The sequence below is a fragment of the Aethalodelphis obliquidens genome, unplaced genomic scaffold (genome assembly GCF_003676395.1).
Source record: "Aethalodelphis obliquidens isolate GAN/ISIS:26980383/991018 unplaced genomic scaffold, ASM367639v1 scaffold14, whole genome shotgun sequence".
Lineage (NCBI taxonomy): Eukaryota > Metazoa > Chordata > Mammalia > Artiodactyla > Delphinidae > Aethalodelphis > Aethalodelphis obliquidens.
In genome coordinates, this window is record NW_020837958.1 from 13045118 (window position 1) to 13065095 (window position 19978).

Below are 19978 nucleotides of genomic sequence, written 5' to 3' on the forward strand. Positions count from 1 at the left end.
ATCCTCACAGCTTAATCTCAGGGCAACGTATTACTTATCAACTTCTGAGTAACAAACATCCAACACGTAGTGGTTAAGCTGGAGTATTGGATTTGACCGATATGTATCAGGCTGCTCAAAGGGTTTCTTTCTTGTTTTTAAGCCTAGAAAATTTGGATCTCGAGAGGTGTAATGGAAGTCAGATCAAAAAGATCTAAATTCAAATTCCTGTCTTTCAACTTCTTTTAAGTGATCTTGGGCAAGTCACCTAACCCCTCCACCTCAGTTTGTCATTTGTTAGGTTGGCATGCTAAACTCTGTCTGTTGTGGTAGCTGTGATGTTGAAATGAGCTACTGTGTAAAGCAATGAACATAGTACCTGGCATGCAGTTTGGTGCCTATAATAGCTGGCAGGGGCAGGGCTGTCCAGCGGGGCACAGCTCCACGAAGCCTCCACATCTGCCACGTCTCACCTGGCTGTCCATGCTCATACTTTCCATTCTTTAACTTGTCCTGACCCCTCACCTGGACCATCACATTCCCTATTTTCTTGACACTCTCTTTACTATCTAGCGTCATTTTCCATCTTTGCCTCACCACTCAGATTTGGTTCACCTTGATGTCATCTCAGCTATGACTTTGTTCCCTTTAGAAGCTGAATCTGGCCCCCAGTCCTGGTGACACCACCTGGGGCTGCTTAGTTAATAGCCTCATGGCCACTTGCCACTCGCCCTAGATCTTTCTACCCCAGCACTGCTCTCACAGGCTGCAAGCACTCAACCAGACTAAACTAAGACTCCAGGTCAGGACGAGAGAGTCAGACAGGAGCCTGTCCCTTGGCCATACCCGGCACTGGAGGAATCTCACCCATCTCCCTTCATCACATGGCCCTTTTGTCTTAGGATAGAACTCCAAGGATGAGGAATCTCTTCTTAGCTGGAAATCTGGGGCGTATATCACTCAGGGTTTTTTCAGACATTCAGAACTTTTAAGGGTCATCTAGAATAAGGGGTTACGATGGCCACATACAATTGTGGGCACTCGTGGCAAAGTCTTTTACAGGCTGTTGCCTTTGCATCTGATGTTGGATCTGGGTTCAGCCGGCCAGCCGTTGGGAAGGAAAGCTGGCTGTGAAATTGGCAGAGCAAAGACAAACTGGAACCCATGAGGACAAATGGAAACCTATGTTTGTCTCTTGCTGTCCCCAACCTCGATGATTTGAGTGACCTGCGCACACACACACCTGGTCCAGGACACTCGGAGAAGCCGGAAGAGGATTTCCAGCAGGTATGGGAGGAGCTGTGGGCCTGGGTGATGTCCCGTGCCAGCAAAAGGTGAACGAGCGGATCAGTGACGTTGTGTATGAGCTGCCACAGTGCCCGATGCTCTTCACCAATTTCCAGAGCACGGAGACAACTGCTGCTTCACTCTCCTTTTCAAATCTCATGTCAGTTTCTCTTGTGCCCGCTCTCACCTGGAGCCATACAGGGAAGGGACCTCTGCAAACATAGTTCCAGCCTCTGAGTTGACACGGAACAAAAGTCATCACAAGTCATCGAAGATTAATGCATGAAATATTAATGTGGTTGTCAACGGGGGACACCTTTGTGGAGAGCTGGGGAAGGCTCCTGATTCATCCAGAATGGTTTGGCTCTAGTTTCTTTTGTAGTGGTTTTTTGTTTTGTTTTATGCACATGAAGCCCCTGACATCTGACATTCTATCGGGGAGGCCTTGGTGCCTAGGAGCTGGCCTGGCACTCACAGCAAAGCTGTGGTGTTCTCCTGTTGAAGATCAATCATTTCACAGGATGCCAGTATCAGTCACGATCATTCTGTGACTCTGACGGATCAAGACAGAAACAAGACTGCTTTAGAACTTGTCTATGAAGAGACAAAAGCAAGGTTGTTATTCAAACCAAAACATACTAACTATCCCCCTCTCCTGGTTAAGAGGAGTGACTGCGACTTCTTTTCCAATGACAGTGTTAGCCTCTATTCTTCCTTCCTTCTAGATAAGATTTATAAAGACAGCCAATTATAGAATTGTCCCCACTTAACTGTTAGCATGCGATCCAGAACAAAACCCCACTTCCTCGGAACCCTCCCCCAAATCACCTAATAGAAGCCCAAATCCTATAAGAAGTTCATTCTAATCCTCCCTTGATGAAATACCCCACATTTCCCCATGATGTGCCTTCTCTTTCACTTCAAGGAGCAATAAATTCAACTTGTTCAACTAAGGTGTATTTCTGGTGGTCTTTGGCTGTAAGGCATTGAAAAATATATAGACACACACATATACATATAGGTATACAAGTAAGAACCTTGCCTAAGTCATACAGATTTTACTTAAATTTCCATACTCTATGTTAACATTTATATGATGCATAAAATTTAAGTAAACTCAGCATGATGTAAGCCAGATTCTTGCTTTCCTTAGGAGTGTCCAGGTTTACATATCAAGTGGACTTTCAAGAATTACTGAGTAGTCAACCCATATTGCTTTCTCTCACATAAACTCCAACAGGAATCGAGAGCAAGGGGCACTCCAAATAGGCCTGTGTTTTCAGTTAACTTGTCACTCACAGGGTAGTTAGAACTTCAGTTGAGTCTCTGGAGTGGTGGATGGGAAGGAAGTAGAATATTGTAAATACAGGAAGAGCTTGGAAAGCACATAAGATTAAACATGGAGGGGAACTGGCTTAAAGAAGGGCCAATTCTTTCCCAACATGAATCCTTTATTGCAATGACAGGCCAGGTTGGCCAGCCAAGGTGAAGCCAGCCAGGGTGAGGCCAATTGGTGGTGGATCTCAAATGCTAGGATCAATAATTTGGCTTCTCATTGCCTGTTTGCAAACATCAAGCTCACGTTGATGTCTCCAGGAGCGTGAAAGGATAGAAGTGGAATTCTAGAAAGGCCCATCAGGCTGGCTGTGCTAGACAGAGACAGTGGTTAGAAGACCCAGCTTGATCTCAACTCCCAGCCCTGTCACTTACATGCTGTGACCTTGAGCATGACATTCAATCCCTATCCCACAGTTATTCCATCTGCAAATGGGAGCGAAATGATATGAGGGGTCGGTGAGTTAATGTGCATGTGAGTGAAGTATGTAGAACAGCATCTGACCCACTGCACTCTATAAATATTGGCCACTGTTATGATGGTTGTTGTTTCCTTGCTGTTCTTGAAGGAGGGGGAGACTGGAGATGGAGAAGCCAGTTATAAGAGACATTACAAGGGGTGGAGAGAGGAAGAGAGGATTTAGAATGCTGTTGTGGTCCACGCATGTGGAAATACGTTTGGCAATCTGTGGGGTGAGCTTGACAACAGGGAAGGGTGGGCAGAAATAAATGGGCGCCACAGGTTAGAAGAACCAAGAGAGTTGAGAGCAAAACGCAGTGAGACTGTGTAAGTGGAAGTAGTCTGGATAAATTTCTAAGAAAAAGTACCAGAGCTTGCAGTCAGTTTTTACGCATTTCCCCATCTGCACGTATGTATGTGTACGTGTTCGCTGGGGAGTGTTTTTTTTTTTTGGGGGGGGACGGTGTACAGGCTGGACTTATTAAAAGGGATCAGGTGCCGCTGGACTAGTAGGAAATCTGCAGCCATCTTATCAACCCTTCTCAGCATGCAACCTGTTGTTCTTTGGAGTTATGGGTATGAGGTTTGAATATGAATCTTTACAGTCCTTTGGGACATAAGAATTTTCATGCTTTCAAATTCATCACCTACTCAGAACTTAATGGGCCTTCCACAGTTACCACCTACATCAGAATATTAGTCGATAAAATCTCTTCCATCCTGAATTCAATCAAGGATTGTGAGTTCATTGATTTTCTGCCTGTCATTTATCCATCAACGAAAATTGAGTGTTAAGGACTGAAATACTAAAGGTGGACACCAAATACTTGGTGCTTGCCCTCAGTCATAGAATCCCAGAAATACATGAATAATCAGAAATCATGGTGACTACTAGGAAGGAACATACGGCATCTTGTAAAACTGTATAACAAGGGTAACCGATTTAATCTGGGTGGGGCGGGATAAAAGGTTGGCCTTCCTGAGGAAGTGATGGCTGAGCTGGGAAGGAGGTGACTAATGAATGGAGGGTGGGGAGTGGGGAAGAGCATTCCAAGCAGGGATGAGCATGTGCAAAGATGTTGAGAGGAGGGCTCTTGGCATATTTGAAGAACTAGAGAACCAATAAGGCTCTCTAAAAGCGTGGGAAAGTGTGAGGAGGGGAGCGGTGTGATGGGAGGCTGGAGATGGAGTTCTGGTGTGTATGGCCACCTGGGCAGCTGGGAGAATTAGGTGAGAAGGCACTGCTAGGACCACACTATATATGTCAAACCCCATGAACTCCTAGAAATGTGCACTAGGAACTATTAGTGAGGCCATCAACTCGTCAACTATAGCCTTTGGCTTTGACTTTGAAGTTTTCTGTTGTCCTTCTAACCTGGACATGAATGAAGACCTTGAGTCTCATGGCAATAACACAACTGCATATTGTTCTAACGGAGAAATATCTTAAATGAGTGAGATAAGCTAAAAGAAGAAGGCTGACAGTAAATGCAAGAGGCAAAGAAGTGAGACACTTATAGCTACCCTCCTGCCTTATTTTTTCTCCATCTTTAGTATTCTGTGAAAATTTTGAGTGAAATACTTTTGGGATCCCTAGGGCTTGGGGAAGTTTATCTTTTTAGGGCTGTTGGAAAGACAAGAGCATTTTGGAGTGGTTTAGTAGCAATTTGTGGTCTCTTTATGCTTTTCTTGGCAGTGGGACCTGCTTTCCCTGGCAGGGCTCTGCCCGGATGTGCTGTTGAGGCCCAGCATTTTAAGAAGAACATCTCAATGGCTGAGGTTTTTAAGGCTCACTTCACGTTTGTATTCCAATTCACCGAGTGTTTATCCAGAAGCTTGTGGACCAGACACGACGGAGAGCTTTGTCAACAAAGAGAAAAAAAAAAAGCAGATAAAATTAGGGAATAGCTTTCTCGGGTGAAGAATAATTTTAGAGATTGAATTCTCAGAGGAAAAAAAAAAACCAGTGTTATATTCCTGAACTTATGGTTTCTAGGAAAAGATAACTCCAAACAAAAGAGAAAGAAAGAACGTTATTAATCCTTATTTAGAAAGGGGACAGGGTGTTACAAATAAAACAGTATCCAGGTGCTAATAAATGAAACCTCCAAGTGAATTAGGACCCTTCTAATTTACTGTTTTTACCCAAAGACATAATTCAGCCTTTGATTTAAAAAGAATATATATCTGAATCTAGAATTTCAACTTAGAAGTAAATTACCTGGTAGCGATCTTTCTCTTTCTCTTAATAAGGAAAATAACTTCATAAGAAAAATACTTTTGGGATTTGATAACAAAGTCTCTCTCAGAATTATTAAGTGATTTCATAAAAGAAATGAATACAGATATTAGAACCAGAATCACAACACTGGATCTTCTGAGGTCACGAGAGCCTAGCTTGGGTCCTTGATTTGGTCCTTTAGCCAAATCATTCAGCATTTAACCACAGTGAGGTGTCATCAAGCAACGAAATCTCCCACAAAGATAAAAAAATTCTCTCCATCCTTTTGACCATCATAAAGATCTCACTACTGAACACTGTCCCAGCAGAACAAAGGGAAAGGAAAGATGCATAACTGGCATTCTTTGCCATGATTAGAAGGAACTGGGGGTAGAAATGGAAATACCAGCAATCACTCTCAAAAAGTATTTCTGCTTTATACGGAATCGAGCTACTAAAAAAGAGACAGTCACTCTAATTCAAAATTGTATGGTTTTTATGCTGGGCATAAAGAATTTGCACCAACCCTGACATTTACCCTCAAGCCATCTCCTAGAAGAAGATGCTGACATCTAGGAATGATAAACCAGGAACTCACGATTCACCTTTTTCCATTGTGTCCTTTCCTCTTTCATCTTTGCGAAGTAAATGGAATGAATTCACACTCCTTCCATTAGAATTCATCAGGCAATAAGTGTAGCTAACAAATGTTTTGGTCTTCCTGAGCCTTCTACTTAATGGTGGAAACCATCTACTAGGTGGCTTCTGCCTGAAGAATGGATTATATTTCGACCAAGTTCTCAGTCTGAATTGAGATTTCTCTGAAGTGACATCTCTTTTCTCATCAGCATAGAGAGTCAGGTAAAAATAGAACTCCCTTACTTCTCTTCTGCTAATGTGTGTTAACAAGAAAAGAGTGAATGAACTCAACTTGTATCTTACTGCTCCAAACACCCCTGAGAGGGATGAGTCCCTTTATTTTCTATTCAGTGACCACACTGGACAGATAGAGCTACAGGCAGGCTCATCTGTAGCTGTACTGTGTTGTTGGATCCGAAGTGTTACCACTATTATCACTTCTGAGTGATGACAGCATGGCAGCCAGGAGGCTGACATAATAAAGATGACAATAGCTACCGCTGTGTGCCAGGAACTGTGCTAGTGCTTTATGTGACATCACCTCCTTTAGTTCTCCTCTGAGCCCGGTGGATGGGGTCATTGCTAGTCCCATCAATACCCAGAAGGTTAAGTGACTTACGTTCATTCAAAACGAAAAGAGGGAAAGATGGATTCCCTTTGAAACTCACTGCTCCAAATGTGGTTGAGATGAATGGCTCCCAGGTCAGTCTAATTCTGAAGGCCATGTTATAACTTCTACAGAGACCACCTTTGCATTCTTTTTTTCTTTTTATTTAACATCTTTATTGGAGTATAATTGCTTTACAATGGTGTGTTAGTTGCTGCTTTATAACAAAGTGAATCAGCTATATGTGTACATATATCCCCATATCTCCTCCCTCTTGCGTCTCCCTCCCACCCTCCCTATCCCACCCCTCTAGGTGGTCACAAAGCACCAAGCTGATCTCCCTGTGCTATGCGGCTGCTTCCCACTAGCTATCTATTCTACGTTTGGTAGCGTATATATGTCCATGCCACTCCCTCACTTTGTCACAGCTTACCCTTCCCCCTCCCCATATCCTCAAGTCCATGCTCTAGTAGGTCTGTGTCTTTATTCCCGTCTTATCCCTAGGTTCTTCATGACCTCTTTTTTTTTTTCTCTTAGATTCCAGATATATGTGTTAGCATACAGTATTTGTTTTTCTCTTTCTGACTTCACTCTGTATGACAGACTCTAGGTCCATTTACCTCACTACAAATAACTCAATTCTTTTGATGACTGAGTAATATTCCATTGTATATATGTGCCACATCTTCTTTATCCATTCATCTGTGGATGGACACTTAGGTTGCTTCCATGCCCTGGCTATTGTAAATAGAGCTGCAGTGAACATTGTGGTACATGACTCTTTTTGAATTATGGTTTTCTCAGGGTATATGCCCAGTAGTGGGATTGCTGGGTCATATAATAGTTCTATTTTTAGTTTTTTAAGGAACCTCCATACTGTTCTCCATAGTGGCTGTATCAATTTACAATCCCACCAACAGTGCAAGAGGGTTCCCTTTTCTCCACACCCTCTCCAGCATTTATTGTTTGTTGATATTTTTGATGCTGGCCATTCTGACCGGTGTGAGGTGATACTTCATTGTAGTTTTGATTTGCATTTCTCTAATGATTAGTGATGTTGAGCATCCTTTCATGTGTTTGTTCGCCATCTGTATATCTTCTTTGGAGAAATGTCTATTTAGATCTTCTTCCCATTCTTGGATTGGGTTGTTTGTTTTTTTGGTATTGAGCTGCATGAGCTGCTTGTATATTTTGGAGATTAATCCTTTGTCAGTTGCTTCACTTGCAAGTATTTTCTCCCATCCTGAGGGTTGTCTTTTCGTCTTGTTTATGGTTTCCTTTGCTGTGCAAAAGCTTTTAAGTTTCATTAGGTCCCATTTGTTTATTTTTGTTTTGATTTCCATTTCTCTAGGAGGTGGATCAAAAAGGATCTTGCTGTGATTTATGTCATAGAGTGTTCTGCCTATGCTTTCCTCTAAGAGTTTGATAGTGTCTGGCCTTACATTTAGGTCTTTAGTCCATTTTGAGTTTATTTTTATGTATGGTGTTAGGGAGTGTTCGAAAAATATGGAACGCTTCACGAATTTGCGTGTCATCCTTGTGCAGGGGCCATGCTAACCTTCCCTGTATCGTTCCAATTTTAGTATAGGTGCTGCCGAAGCAAGCACACACCTTTGTATTCTTAATACAATGATCTGGGGCTGCTGCTGTGAAGATTCTCCTCCCGCCAGTTATCACCCTAAACTCCCTTCCTTTTCTAAAACCTTTTCATTTTCAATTTAGTTTCTCCAACGTCTCTCTCAGATGCTCTTGGCTTCAGGGCCGGTGCTGTGAGAGAATATTCTTTCCTCTAAAATAGAACACTGTACGAGGACTTCCATTCATGGTTTTCATTCATACTAAAAATAGCTCACAGTTTTGAAAAATTAGCATACTCGTTTTAATTGTGTTGATGAAAGGGCCTCCAGCATCCTCTCTGTTTTATTTATTTCTTAAAAACCTTAAGGTGTTTATTTTATAGTCTTAATGATCAAGCCGAAGTTTCAAAAGACAGATCCAGACATGCTGCTCTTTCTCTGGGTCACTTTCTCCTGATAAACTTTGGACATTGAGACATTTCTCCTCTGTTGTCATCAGGAAGGGGAATGGGCTTATTTAACAGCCTTTTATGGGAAAACAGTGTAGGGCTTTTTTTCTCTTTTCTATATTAGGAGTCCTCCCACCCCCCAATCGGAGACGCGATAACCAATCTCAAGCAATCTGAAGGAAAAGCAAGACGGGGAATGAATTCCTTAGAAGAGCAAATAAGAGGAGGGGACGCTTTTATCCCTTCTTTGGTTCAACTAAGCTCCTATTATGATTGGAGAAGAGCACTGAGAATTATAGGATTTAGGACTGGAACCTTTGAGGCCATCTGGTGATTTCTTCCATGGTATAAATATACCGTCTTCTAATCTGTAGCAAATGGTCTGGCTGAGTCCTCTCTGCTAGAAGATCCTCCGTGGTGGAGAGGACCCTGCATGGGGGCAACCTGTTCCGGTAATGATGACATTATTATTGCTATGGGTTGCATAGCAGAGAGGTTAAAAGCAAGGTTCTGCAGGAAGGCTGCCTGATCTCCAACACCAGTTTTGCCCCAGCTTCATTTGTTGGTCCTGCAGATTCCTTCTCCGACTGTCTCCATCCTGCTCTGTTCCTCGGGAGGTTGAACTACAAGGTCTGCATATGAGTTGTGCCAATGTGCTCTCCTGCCCTCTGCTTCCAGCTTTGGCCAACAGGCAGCCCCGCAGGGGAGAGAACAGGAGGGAAGTAGGGGTCAAGTTATTTATTCCCAGGCCCCCTTCCAGCAGGTCGCCATGGCAACAACGTCTCAGTTTATGTCAGCTGGAACTGAGCGCTCCCTCTGGGTTCAGGTTAGGGTGGGTAATGGTGCCCCACTGTTACAGTCTGTGGGCTCTGCACTATCCCTTAGAGTTTCCCTACATCCTTCCCATACCCTTCTAAATAGTCTCTTTGTTAACCTTTGCACAACGTACTTAATTTGAACATGCCATCTTTTTCTAGCTGGGACCTTGACTGACACAACCACTCACTAACTGCGTAATGCTGGGCAAATTCTGTAACCTCTCTTGGACTCAGTTTTCTCCTCTGTAAAATGGGGGTAATGATAATAATATATGCTGTAGAAGGTCATCTTAAGAATCAAATGAGATAATATATATATTAAGATACTTTGAACACACAGTTAGGACTCAGCAAATGCTAGGGTAATGCTCCAACATAGTCTCCAACTGGGACCATGAAGTCCCAGCCTAAACACTACCTTAATTCAACCGTGGTAAGTCACTTCTCACAGCTTGGGTTAAGCCTTAAGTCAACCATCAGTAAGGCAGAAAAGAAAAAAATCCTTCAGAGTAAAAACTAACTTTGAACATGCCTTACGTCACCTATCAGAGGACAGTACAGTCAAGTTTTTGGTATTCAGTCCTGCATTGTAGTTTTTATTCCTGCTAAGTCTGAGAACCTGTGGGCAAGACTTAAGAAAGGTAAATCAGCATGCAAATGTGAGAGCATCCCACCCCTTCTGCTTTTGCCATAACCATGGAATCCCTAGAGGAGACTGAGAGATGCTAGAAAATTCGAAAGTGTTCTTACTGGCTTGTAGCGTTGACCTCGTTCTGTTCTCATATCAGGGCTTTATCGACTTAATGTTGGCTGGGAGATTTGTATAGTTTGTTGTGAAGATAGAAAGGAGTTAATGGGGTTACACTTTAGGTGGCTTGAGGGGAGGCTAGATTTTCACATGGGCTCAGTGGGAAATGAAACGGGGTGCGTGCTGCTGTTCCCACAAGTCCAGGATGACCCTTTCTTGAGCACTTAAGGTGCCAGGCTCAGAGCTAAGCACTTCCTACACGTTAGTTATCCCATTTTAACCTCACGGCAACCACGAGGTGGTATTATTATGTTCTCTGGTTTTGAGATGAGGAAGCTGAACACCTCAAGTGCCCAGCCTAAGAATACAGTCTAATTGACGCCAGGGGCAGAATTTGATGCGTGTCTGCCTGACCCAGAGCTGAGTTTGGACCCGGCACCGAGGCAGTGTGGGAGTGTGGCTTACCCTCAGTGTTCCATATATGTGCAAACCGAGAAGAAAACTCCATGTTTTATAGCTTTTCATGTTAGTTGTCCACAATAGCACACACGTGTTTGCCTGGATAGATTTTTAAATGCCCTGTATTTGGCGAGAGGAGGGTCAGCCTGGTATCTTCCTATTGTCTTTGCAAAGGCTAAACACACCAATCTGCTTCAAGTACTCCCCAGGGCCATGTTTCTGGACCCCTTTCCATCTTTTTGAATCATCTCTAGTTCAGTGGTTCCCGATGCTGGCTGCATAGTAGGGGAGGTTTCACCTGGGGAAGTTAAAAAAAAAAAAAACCTGAGTCAGGGCCCTTCTCCAAATCTCTGGAAGGTGGCCCTAGCATTATTGTTTCTAAAAAGCTCCCTCAGTACATTTTAATGGGCAGTCCATATTGAAAAGCACTCCTCCAATTTGCTTAAAAAATGAAGAATTAGTGGGAATGTTGGCAGGGCCCTCTGGAGCGAGGAAAAAGAATCAGTTCCTTCTAGTTAATGATTATTATCCAGAATTAGCTGTGGCAAATTCCACATGATTTAATAGGCCTCATCTCCAAGGGCAGCTGAATGAAAATGTCTCTCAAGTATAAGATGGGTGTCAAGGTTCCCAAACATAGTCGTTTGCAGGAAAGGTGGCAAAGTGGAGCCGCTTCTGTCTAATCTGGCCATGCTTGTTGGTTCACTGAATTCTCCCAGGTCCCGAACACTGAAAATATAATTAAGACTGTTTTTCCATTGGATGGTTTAAAAAGTGAAATCAGCTCCATTTCCTTTTCTCTGGTCTTTTACTTAACTCTGTTTCTGTACCACCAGGTGTGTTGCCCTTGGCAGTGAGGGCTAAGGAATGGTGCGGCTCGGCCCTCCCCACCTGTGTGCAGACACCGAGGAATTCTGATGGAGGTCTTCCTTTGTGCTCATTGTAAAGGGGGTTGAGGTCGTGCTGCTGGGATCATTAACGTCTAGAGAGATGCCCATGGCTTTGTTTTCCAGCTGCCACCTCGGCAGAAAGGGCAGCAAAATCCCTAAATTATAAAGAGAAAATGAGACTGTACATATTCTGCCCTTGACAACCTCACATACAAAGTCACACATCCACTCTTGACAGGACTAGAGAGAAGGCAGTGCCAAGCATCACACGAAGGTTCAGGAAGGTAGTTTTTCATCTACAAATTATTATAAATCATAACTAAACTTTAAAAAAGAAAATGCACAATTAGAGGTGATATGAAGGGTCCTAGGATAGATACGATATAGGTCTGGTTCATCTAATGGGGCACACAGGAAAGAGAGAGAGAGCAGGAGGGAAGGGGAGAGATGGAGGAAGATGTTTGGATTCAGATTTTGGGAAGGGAGGTGAAAGGAGGAGGTGAGCAGAAACGTTTTAAAACCTTCTATTTAGTTCTTTTCTCTTTTTCTTGTTATTTCTCTAATCTGCCTATTCACCCTTGGATATCGTGCTCAAGAAACTATCCTCCAAGGAACCTCAGATTAAACTGAACAATTTTTGAGGGTTTACTGGGCGCCAGACTCTAGTTAAGAGCTTTGCGTATCTTTTACATTTCATTTCGATTTCTTAGCTATGCGAGTTTGGGAATGGTACTCCCGTTTTGCAGATGGGATGAAGAGCAGTTGAGGACTTTCCTCACAGATTATTCCACTGGAAGGTGAACTCAAGCTCTCAGATACCAGCGTCAGGCATTTAACCACGAAGCGTCCCCGCTGAGTCTCCAGCTCCCCTGGCACGGTCCCCGGGATGAACTCCGCGAGTTTCCACGTGGCCCGCTTCATTCGATCTTCGGAAAGGGGTCAGCACAGCCACGGGGCTGGAGAGCTCCTCTCCCGGGGAATAAGACTAGACAGGCGGCGACTGAGGACACTACGGGCGTCCCAAACCCCCTCCCGGAGGAGCCTGGAAAATTCCAAGGGGCAGGCTTGCACCGCAGATATCTCTCGGGCGCGTTGACACTTTGCAAATCTCTCTCTCAAGAGAGCCTGTTTAATTCTCACCGCGGCCCTGCAAAGGGGGTTATTTTGGCCCCATTTTCCAGAAGAGGAAATTGAGGCCTGCCCTCCCGGGGTGGGTGTCTGTAGGTGTCTGCCTCTTCCTAGAGATAATAAAATCTGCACGGATTTTGTCTTTATTATGCAAAGCCGGCGTGGAGGCTCGGACCCTCTCTTGACAGAGCCCATCTGTCTCTGCGCACCGCCCCCAGGGCACAGAAGCCTAAGGCAAGCGGAGCAGAGTGGGTGAAAACGCGTCCCCACCACTTGCCTCGCCGTCTCATCGCGCCTTCCCCTACAGCGCCCCGGAGGCCGACCTCCCTTGGCTTAAAAAAAAAACCCCAAAAAACTACATCCTCCTCAGCACCCGCCCGCCGCCCCAGGGATTTGCATTAATATTAATCCCGATGCATAATTGAAGGCCGGAGATTTACTCGGGCCATAGCGGGGGAGGGCGCGCAACTGGGCTGTATTTCGGCCGCGCCACTCGTGTTTTGGCCGCTTGGGTTCCGCGGGGCCTGGTACCCAGGACGTGGGGGGGTGGGGTGGGCGTGCCGTCTGTGAGGATGAGCTTGGGAGTGAAGTGAGCCGGAGCGACTGTGCCAAGGAGTGAGGCGGGGTGCTGGGGGCTGCTCCAGGGAGGCGGGGATGGAGGGGCATCCCAGGTCTCCGCGACGTGGCTTGTGCTTCGCCCAGCGCGGGGTGACCCCGGGCCACGCGGGCTTGAGGGGAAACAATAGAGACTCCTTAGATCCTGGGCTCCTGCCACGGACGGCCCAGGCCTTCCCGGGAGACCAGCGGGGCTTCTTTGCTTATTTGGCTAATTTATGGCGAGAGGCTGGGGGTAGGGATGGCAGAGGAGGGACGGCGTCTGGAGACGGGGGGCGAGGGGGCGGCAGTTAAAGGAGTCTCCTGAGGCGGCGGCGCTGGTGATGTCAGCTCTCGACGAAAATAGAGAGGGATCGCCTGCAAATCCCCCGCTCCGGCGGGGCTAAACCTTGCAATCCCTCCCCGACCGGCGCGGAGCCAGGGCGCAGCGGCCTCCACCGCCTCCCCCGGCGCGCGCACACACCCACACACCCGCGCACGCACGCACACACTCCCCTGCACACCCACGGCACACGCACTCGTCGCCCTCCCCTGCCACCGTCCTCCGAGCCCGCGCTCCGCCACTCGCCCCGCGGCGAGCCCCACAGCAAATACAGGTGGCAGCGGCGGCACGTCGTCCCTGCGCGCACTCCCGCAGCCCGGGGGACGGCGCTCTCTCGAGGAAGCCACCCTCCGAGGTCCCCGCAACGCCCCCCGAGCGCCCAGCCAAGCCCTAGCGAGGCCGGCGGAGGGAGCGCGGTGCCGAGCGGAGACGCGGCTTAGCTCCGGCTGGAGCCTCTTGCGCCCGCTGAGGCGCTAAAGGGCTTACCCAGGAGGGGGGTGGAAGGGCGGGGAGAGGCTCCCCCTTAAATACCGCGCTCGGCCACACTCGCGCGCTCACCCCGGCACCCGCTCACTTCTCGCCCGCCGCTGCCGGATTGTGCCGAAGAGGAGGGGGCGTTCCCCAGGCCATGGCATCGACAGAAGGGTGAGGGGCTTATTCACTGTACCCGCAGCGAAGCGGGGGGCGCGCGCGGTGTGGTGTCCGCCTATCCGGGATGGGAACAGAGAGACGCCGGCGCCGGGCCTCGGAGACGGTGGCAGAGCGATGGCCTGGCTGGGGGTGGGACGGTGGGATGGTGGTGGTGGGGGGAATTGATTTTCTTTCGAGAAGCTGGCTGCTTAACCCTTTGAAGATGCGAGAGACGGAGGATTGCTTTATTTTAATTAAAAAGGTTCGGTGGAGGTGTGAAAAAGAGTGACGAAAAATCCTGTTGAGGTTACTTTTGAGATTTGAAAACAATAAGGGATTGGGCACTGTAAGAGCGGCAGACATTGCTGAGGGAAGCAGCACTTGGAGCGCGGCGCCGGTTGTATGGTGGGGACCGGCCGGGAATGAATGAGCTGGGACCCGGGCCGGGGCGGGGCGAAGACCGGCGCGCGCCGTCTTGAATGTCAGATTTGCAGAGTCGCGGAGTAGATACCCGGCCTGCTCCGATCTCTTCTTGTCCCTGGATGGCGGAATCTCCCTGGCCAGTGTTAAGGAAAAGTGGAAAAGATTTGGGTGCTTCCCGGGAAGAGGCAGGAACATCAGTGGCTTTGGGCAGGGACAGGAGTCCCCAAACTCCAGCGGAGCGTTGACCTCCCCCCGCCCCCATTCTGCCCGCTGTCTTGGAGTTGTCTCCTGCCTCCTGAGGCTGCAGTTGGATGGAGAATGATCTCAGTGATAAATAAAGGGAGTGTCTTTAGCAAGAGGGAGATGGGGCTGCAAGAATCCCTTGAACACTCGTACCTCAAAGGAAGTGTCCAGAACAACGTCCCTGGACCAGTATCTCCCAGGAAACTTTCCCGGCTCGGTAGAGTCTGAATAGGAACGAAAGACTGGTTGGGGAGCTCAGCCCTTTGGTTAATTCACAAAAGTGCACTAGATACTTGCAAGAGACCACTGGCTCCGTATTAAGTGGAAAGCAAATATCAGAGGCCCCTCTGCGCACAGGTGGAAGGTCCTTGGTGCTGGAGCTTCCCAGGGCTTCTGCCTAATAAATTTTACCAACTCTGCAGGCTTGTTTGGGGGAATAGGTCTCTAAGTAGGAGTATAGCGCGGCTCGAAGTTAGATCTCTAGACTTCAACCTCGAGCGAAGGGCAGATATTTCTAAAACTCTCTCTGTGTCCAAGAGAAGGAACTCATCCCTTTTCTGGCCCCTGGAGTCCTTCCAAAGAGGGGCTAGCACCTTGTGGTTGCATGAGATTTCTCCTCTTTTTGTCCTAATGTTTCAGCAGTGTGGACCTTTTTGATTATTAGTTCTCCAAAGAGATGCTCCAGGAAGATGCTTGTGTACAAGGAGGGCGGTACATTGTGCTAACACAGATCTCTAGAATTAAATATTCAGAGCTCATATGTCTCAACCCCAGTGTCTTTGCCTGTTTAATTAAATAGTCTTTCATATTAGAAAAGATATAAAGGCATTTCTGGCTGCCTTAAGGTCCCTTCTAGATGTGTCCCTGCTTGTAAAGGCTAGGTTGAAAACATCTGTGAAAGAGATTGATGATGGCAGTCTTTCAAATCCTGCATCCTTATTTCGATGGCCAGATAGTAAAGGGAGATGTTAAGACAACAACAAAAGTCCCCAAATTAAGTGTGTTTATCTCACCTGTGTCCTAAATGAGACCTGCCCAACGATGACTCTATATTTGATTTAAATATAGAGCAGAAGTGATTCACATTCAATTAATTAATGTCGTATTATACACTCTGCATAGTCAGGAAAAGATTGGTCAAAGGAATTTGCATTTAGGAGAGGAAAGAATTGAGAACATTTGAAAGGCTGGGAAACAAATACAGAAAGAGCATGACACATTGTCACTTCAGAGCAGTTACTGATGAGCAGGTGACATTCTCAGAAGCCCTGGTCTTTCCTTTTTTCTTCTCTTCCTTTCTTCCATCTTTTCTTCCAGGTGCATTTACTCAGTACTTGTTGGGTAGACCTCACATGCTAGGCACTCTAGGGGGCTACAAAGACACAAGAGTTTGATTAGTAAATTGTTCACGTGGTTTAGTGAGATTCTCTCGCCTCTTCTGATGTCTTTGGTTAATGTGCCTGACAGAGGGACGTTCACTAAGAATCCTCAAGCTGGTTGCCTTTGTTAGCCTGTGTCTTCTAACAACGTTGAAACTGTTTCCTTGAGACATGCATTGCTGAGAAGGAAGCAAAAATAACAATAGAGTCTTATGCTTTCAGTGTATGTATTTTCCAAATTTTTTTTTTTTTTTTTTTTTTTTTTTTTTTGTGGTACATGGGCCTCTCACCACTGTGGCCTCTCCCGCTGTGGAGCACAGGCTCCGGACACGCAGGCTCAGCGGCCATGGCTCACGGGCCCAGCCGCTCCACGGCATGTGGGATCTTCCCGGACCAGGGCACGAACCCATGTCCCCTGCATCGGCAGGCGGACTCTCAACCACTGCGCCACCAGGGGAAGCCCCAACGTATGTATTTTCAGTTCAACTCTGTTTGATCCAGAATGTTTGGGGAATGGAAGAGTGTGGCAAACTGACCATTCCGGTCACCATTTATTTGGTGATGTAGTTACAGTCAACGGCATATGCTGATTACCAATTTTGAAAGAATTATTAGAAGCAATAGTGACATCTTATGTTTGTTTAGCACTTCACTTTCAAAGCTCATTTGTGTACATCATCACATTTGATTCTTCCAGTAACTGTGAAGTAGGTGGTCCAATGAGGATAGACTTTAAGAATAAACTGATATAGAATGTAATGTCATCTTTCCCAAAAGATTCCAGGACTTGGCTAAACTTTGGAGTTATCGTCTGGAAATGTCAATTATCCTGGAAGAGTGTGCTAGGCGTGTCTGGAGCAGGAGATTACCAGCCTTCTCTCAAAACTTTGGCATACACTGTGCAAATTGCCTTGTGGAATATTCTTATTTTCAGCCTGTGCACTTGGTCATTGCCTTTGCAAAGCATGCTCAAACACGGTCTGGTTATTTGAGGTTTCTGATGACTTGGAACTGGGATCATTAGCATCCAGCTTCTAGAAAACTCAACAGTGGACCCTTTGGTAGTTCCCAGGCCCTGAGAGGTATTTTCCTGCAAAGCAACGTCTAATTTGATAGTTGAGCATTCTGTTTTTCTGAGTCCTCAGACACAGCTAGAATTATGGTTTTGGCCCCTGATCCAAATTGGAAAGAGGTTATCAGTAGTTGGTGGCAGACGGGCTAGTGTCCATTATAGACTGAATTATGTTGGAGCATTCAGATGCTGTAGAGGCAGGCATTTTAGAGCTACGTTCTGGGGGTGGGAGACAGCTAGGTCACCATGTGTGTCACAGGTCCAAGGCGATCTATCTTCTGATAAGCTCCCAGGAGCCAAGGGGTCAGAGCGAAAGCCAAGTGTGAGGGCTTGGGTTTCAATTTGACTTAGAAAGCCAGCGAAACAGAAAACTGCTGACGGCAGAAAAACCCCACAAGAGAGACCACTGGATGTATTATTTCAAGCAAACAAAAGCAAAACATAACGATTGCTTTCTCCCGCCCCCCCCCCCTTGGGAATGAGGTTGAGGTCAGCAGGAGGAAGATCCCATGGAATAGACTTATCGGGAAGGGAATGGAGGGCATGGGGTTTGGGGTCCAGAGGAGGTTGGTTGCACGTTGCATGCCTCAGGCTTCACTGCAGTTTTCATTTTCAAGAATATAGAAATCAGCCTCCTTGGGTAAAATAAAGATGAGTGAAACTCAAATGAGAAAGCCATGTCATGTTTACTAACATGGCCTCTTGTGAGTGACTGAAAGCTTAATTCTCACGAAATAATTGCTAAATCCAAATGAAGCTTGTGACGTGGAAGAGCCGAGATGTTAAAAACCAAAAGGCATCAGAAAAAAAAAACCAAAAGGCAGTTCTGCCCATAAGTTTCAATGGCCACTTCTTTTCTTCTTTAATGCAACATAATGAGGGGCTGTCTCCTCAGGCTTCAGATTTCAGGGAATTGTCGGACAGGGAAACGTCTTTAAGAGATGGTGGTGCTTTGGCTGCAGAAACGAGCATTGTTTAACAGCAAAGTGTGAGATTTCTGGGTCATTGTGCCATAAATCATACAGATCCAGGATTGCAAAACTGACAGTTTGAAGCTCAACACAGGTTGATTTCAATGGAAATCTCATCTCCCCATCCTCTTCCATGGCTGTGTCACACAATGCCCAGATGTCTGGTTTTCCCCCTTTCAAAGGCAAACTCAATTGTTTTCCATACTGATTCTTTCCCCCTTGGGACTGCCTTGCCTCTTGGAACGAAGGGCATCTACTCATTTCGGTCACCTGCTATACTTATTTTCACCGAATCAGACACCCATCATTTAAAATCTTCTAGCAACAGTAGGCAAAAGAGTCATTCTCAAGATGAAATTTCAGTTTTGTTTGCATTTTCACAACGTGTCCTGGAAGTCTGAAAAAGCTAACAAGTGCCACACACCGCCTTGCTTGCTGTCTTCTCTCCCATGCCCTTAACAGCTTGTTGGGGGCCAGCAGAATGTTTCATAGCAAGGGTTTTAGTATCCAGATTACGGCAAATCTCTTTATTTACCAGATCCTGAGCTTGCTGTCTCCTCCCTCTGCCCGCCCCTCCCCCCTCCCCTCACCAAGGGCCAAGTCCTTGGAATGAATTAATTAAAGGAGTGTTTAAAAATATCTCATTGCTCCATCTCCACGTGCTCTGTCGTTGATTGGAGGCAGATGGGCTGCATATTTGTCAGTAGAATAGAGAAGGACTAGCATCTCGTTATAAATCTGTCTGGTTGGCATCAGATGGTGGCAGAAATACAATGGGCCAGCCATATTAAAGGAGAGTAAAGACAAGGGGAGATCCTTAAACTTTAAAAAAGAACACCTCATTCTCTTAGTGCTCGGTTTTTTGTTTTTAATTTCAGTGGTTGTTTTCCAACAGTGTTGATGTTTATTTGCTTATCTTTCATTCGTGTATCTGTTTAATTTCTCGCGGCTGTCTGCTGAACGGCCGTCTGGTGTTCTTGGCCATCTTCGCGGCTGCTTTGGGTTATGGACTCATTGAGCAAGGACTGTCCTTTAAAAATGGAATGAACTCTGTTTTGGCAGTTGGATATGTCAATCTGGGTCTCTCTGAGATAGGTGGTGGTCCGTGTTAAAGACCTTGAACCAAGTCCCTGGGGGGAAGGGGGGAGACAACTTCCGCCTACACTTACACACCCTGTATATTAGAGGCTTCATTTAAACCCTCGAGAGGACTTTCTTCTGTTACATTCGGTCAGGCGTGCCATCTGTCACTCGCTCTTTGTAATCTGGCATAGAACTCTCCATCACGTGCTCCTGCCATCCTGACTTCCCAGCCGCTGTGCTTGAAGGATCACCGAGCTGGTGGCCAAGTTGGAAGTGGGGTGAGGCCTGTCTGCTTCCCAAGCTCTGCTCTTCCCACAACACCAGACTCGAGGTGTTGGCAGCCTGTGGACTGTATGTGGCCCACAGACATATATGTTTTGCCTCACACAGGAATTTGAAAACATTTGAATTATTTGCTTATATTTAAAAAGATTTCACCTAAAAAAAATCCTGATTCTGGCTTCTCTTAAACATTGGGAAATCGGATGACAAAGGACCTGCCCTGTTGTCTTGGTACCATTTATTGAATGCTTACAGCCCTACCATTTTTTAAGCACTTTGCATGTATTAATTGATTTAATCCCCACAAAAATGTGATGCACAGGGACTCTTATTATCCCCATTTTATAGGTGTGAAAACTGA

At 46.1% G+C, this 19978-nt stretch overlaps 1 protein-coding gene and 1 non-coding gene across 2 annotated transcripts in view; one reads left to right on the top strand and one right to left on the bottom strand.

The window, feature by feature from the left end:
* Positions 1-8028: 8028 nt before the first annotated feature.
* On the bottom strand, positions 8029-8135 carry LOC113625267 (U6 spliceosomal RNA). The gene has a single exon (XR_003434604.1). It is a non-coding gene; the product is annotated as a U6 spliceosomal RNA (small nuclear RNA).
* A 5399-nt stretch (positions 8136-13534) lies between these two features.
* Positions 13535-19978, top strand: part of SLC1A2 (solute carrier family 1 member 2) — a 140862-nt gene continuing 134418 nt past the window's right edge. The window contains exon 1 of the mRNA XM_027115011.1: positions 13535-14179. Coding sequence (XP_026970812.1) covers positions 14163-14179 — 17 coding nt within the window. The 5' untranslated portion in view covers positions 13535-14162. The remainder of the gene's footprint in view (positions 14180-19978) is intronic.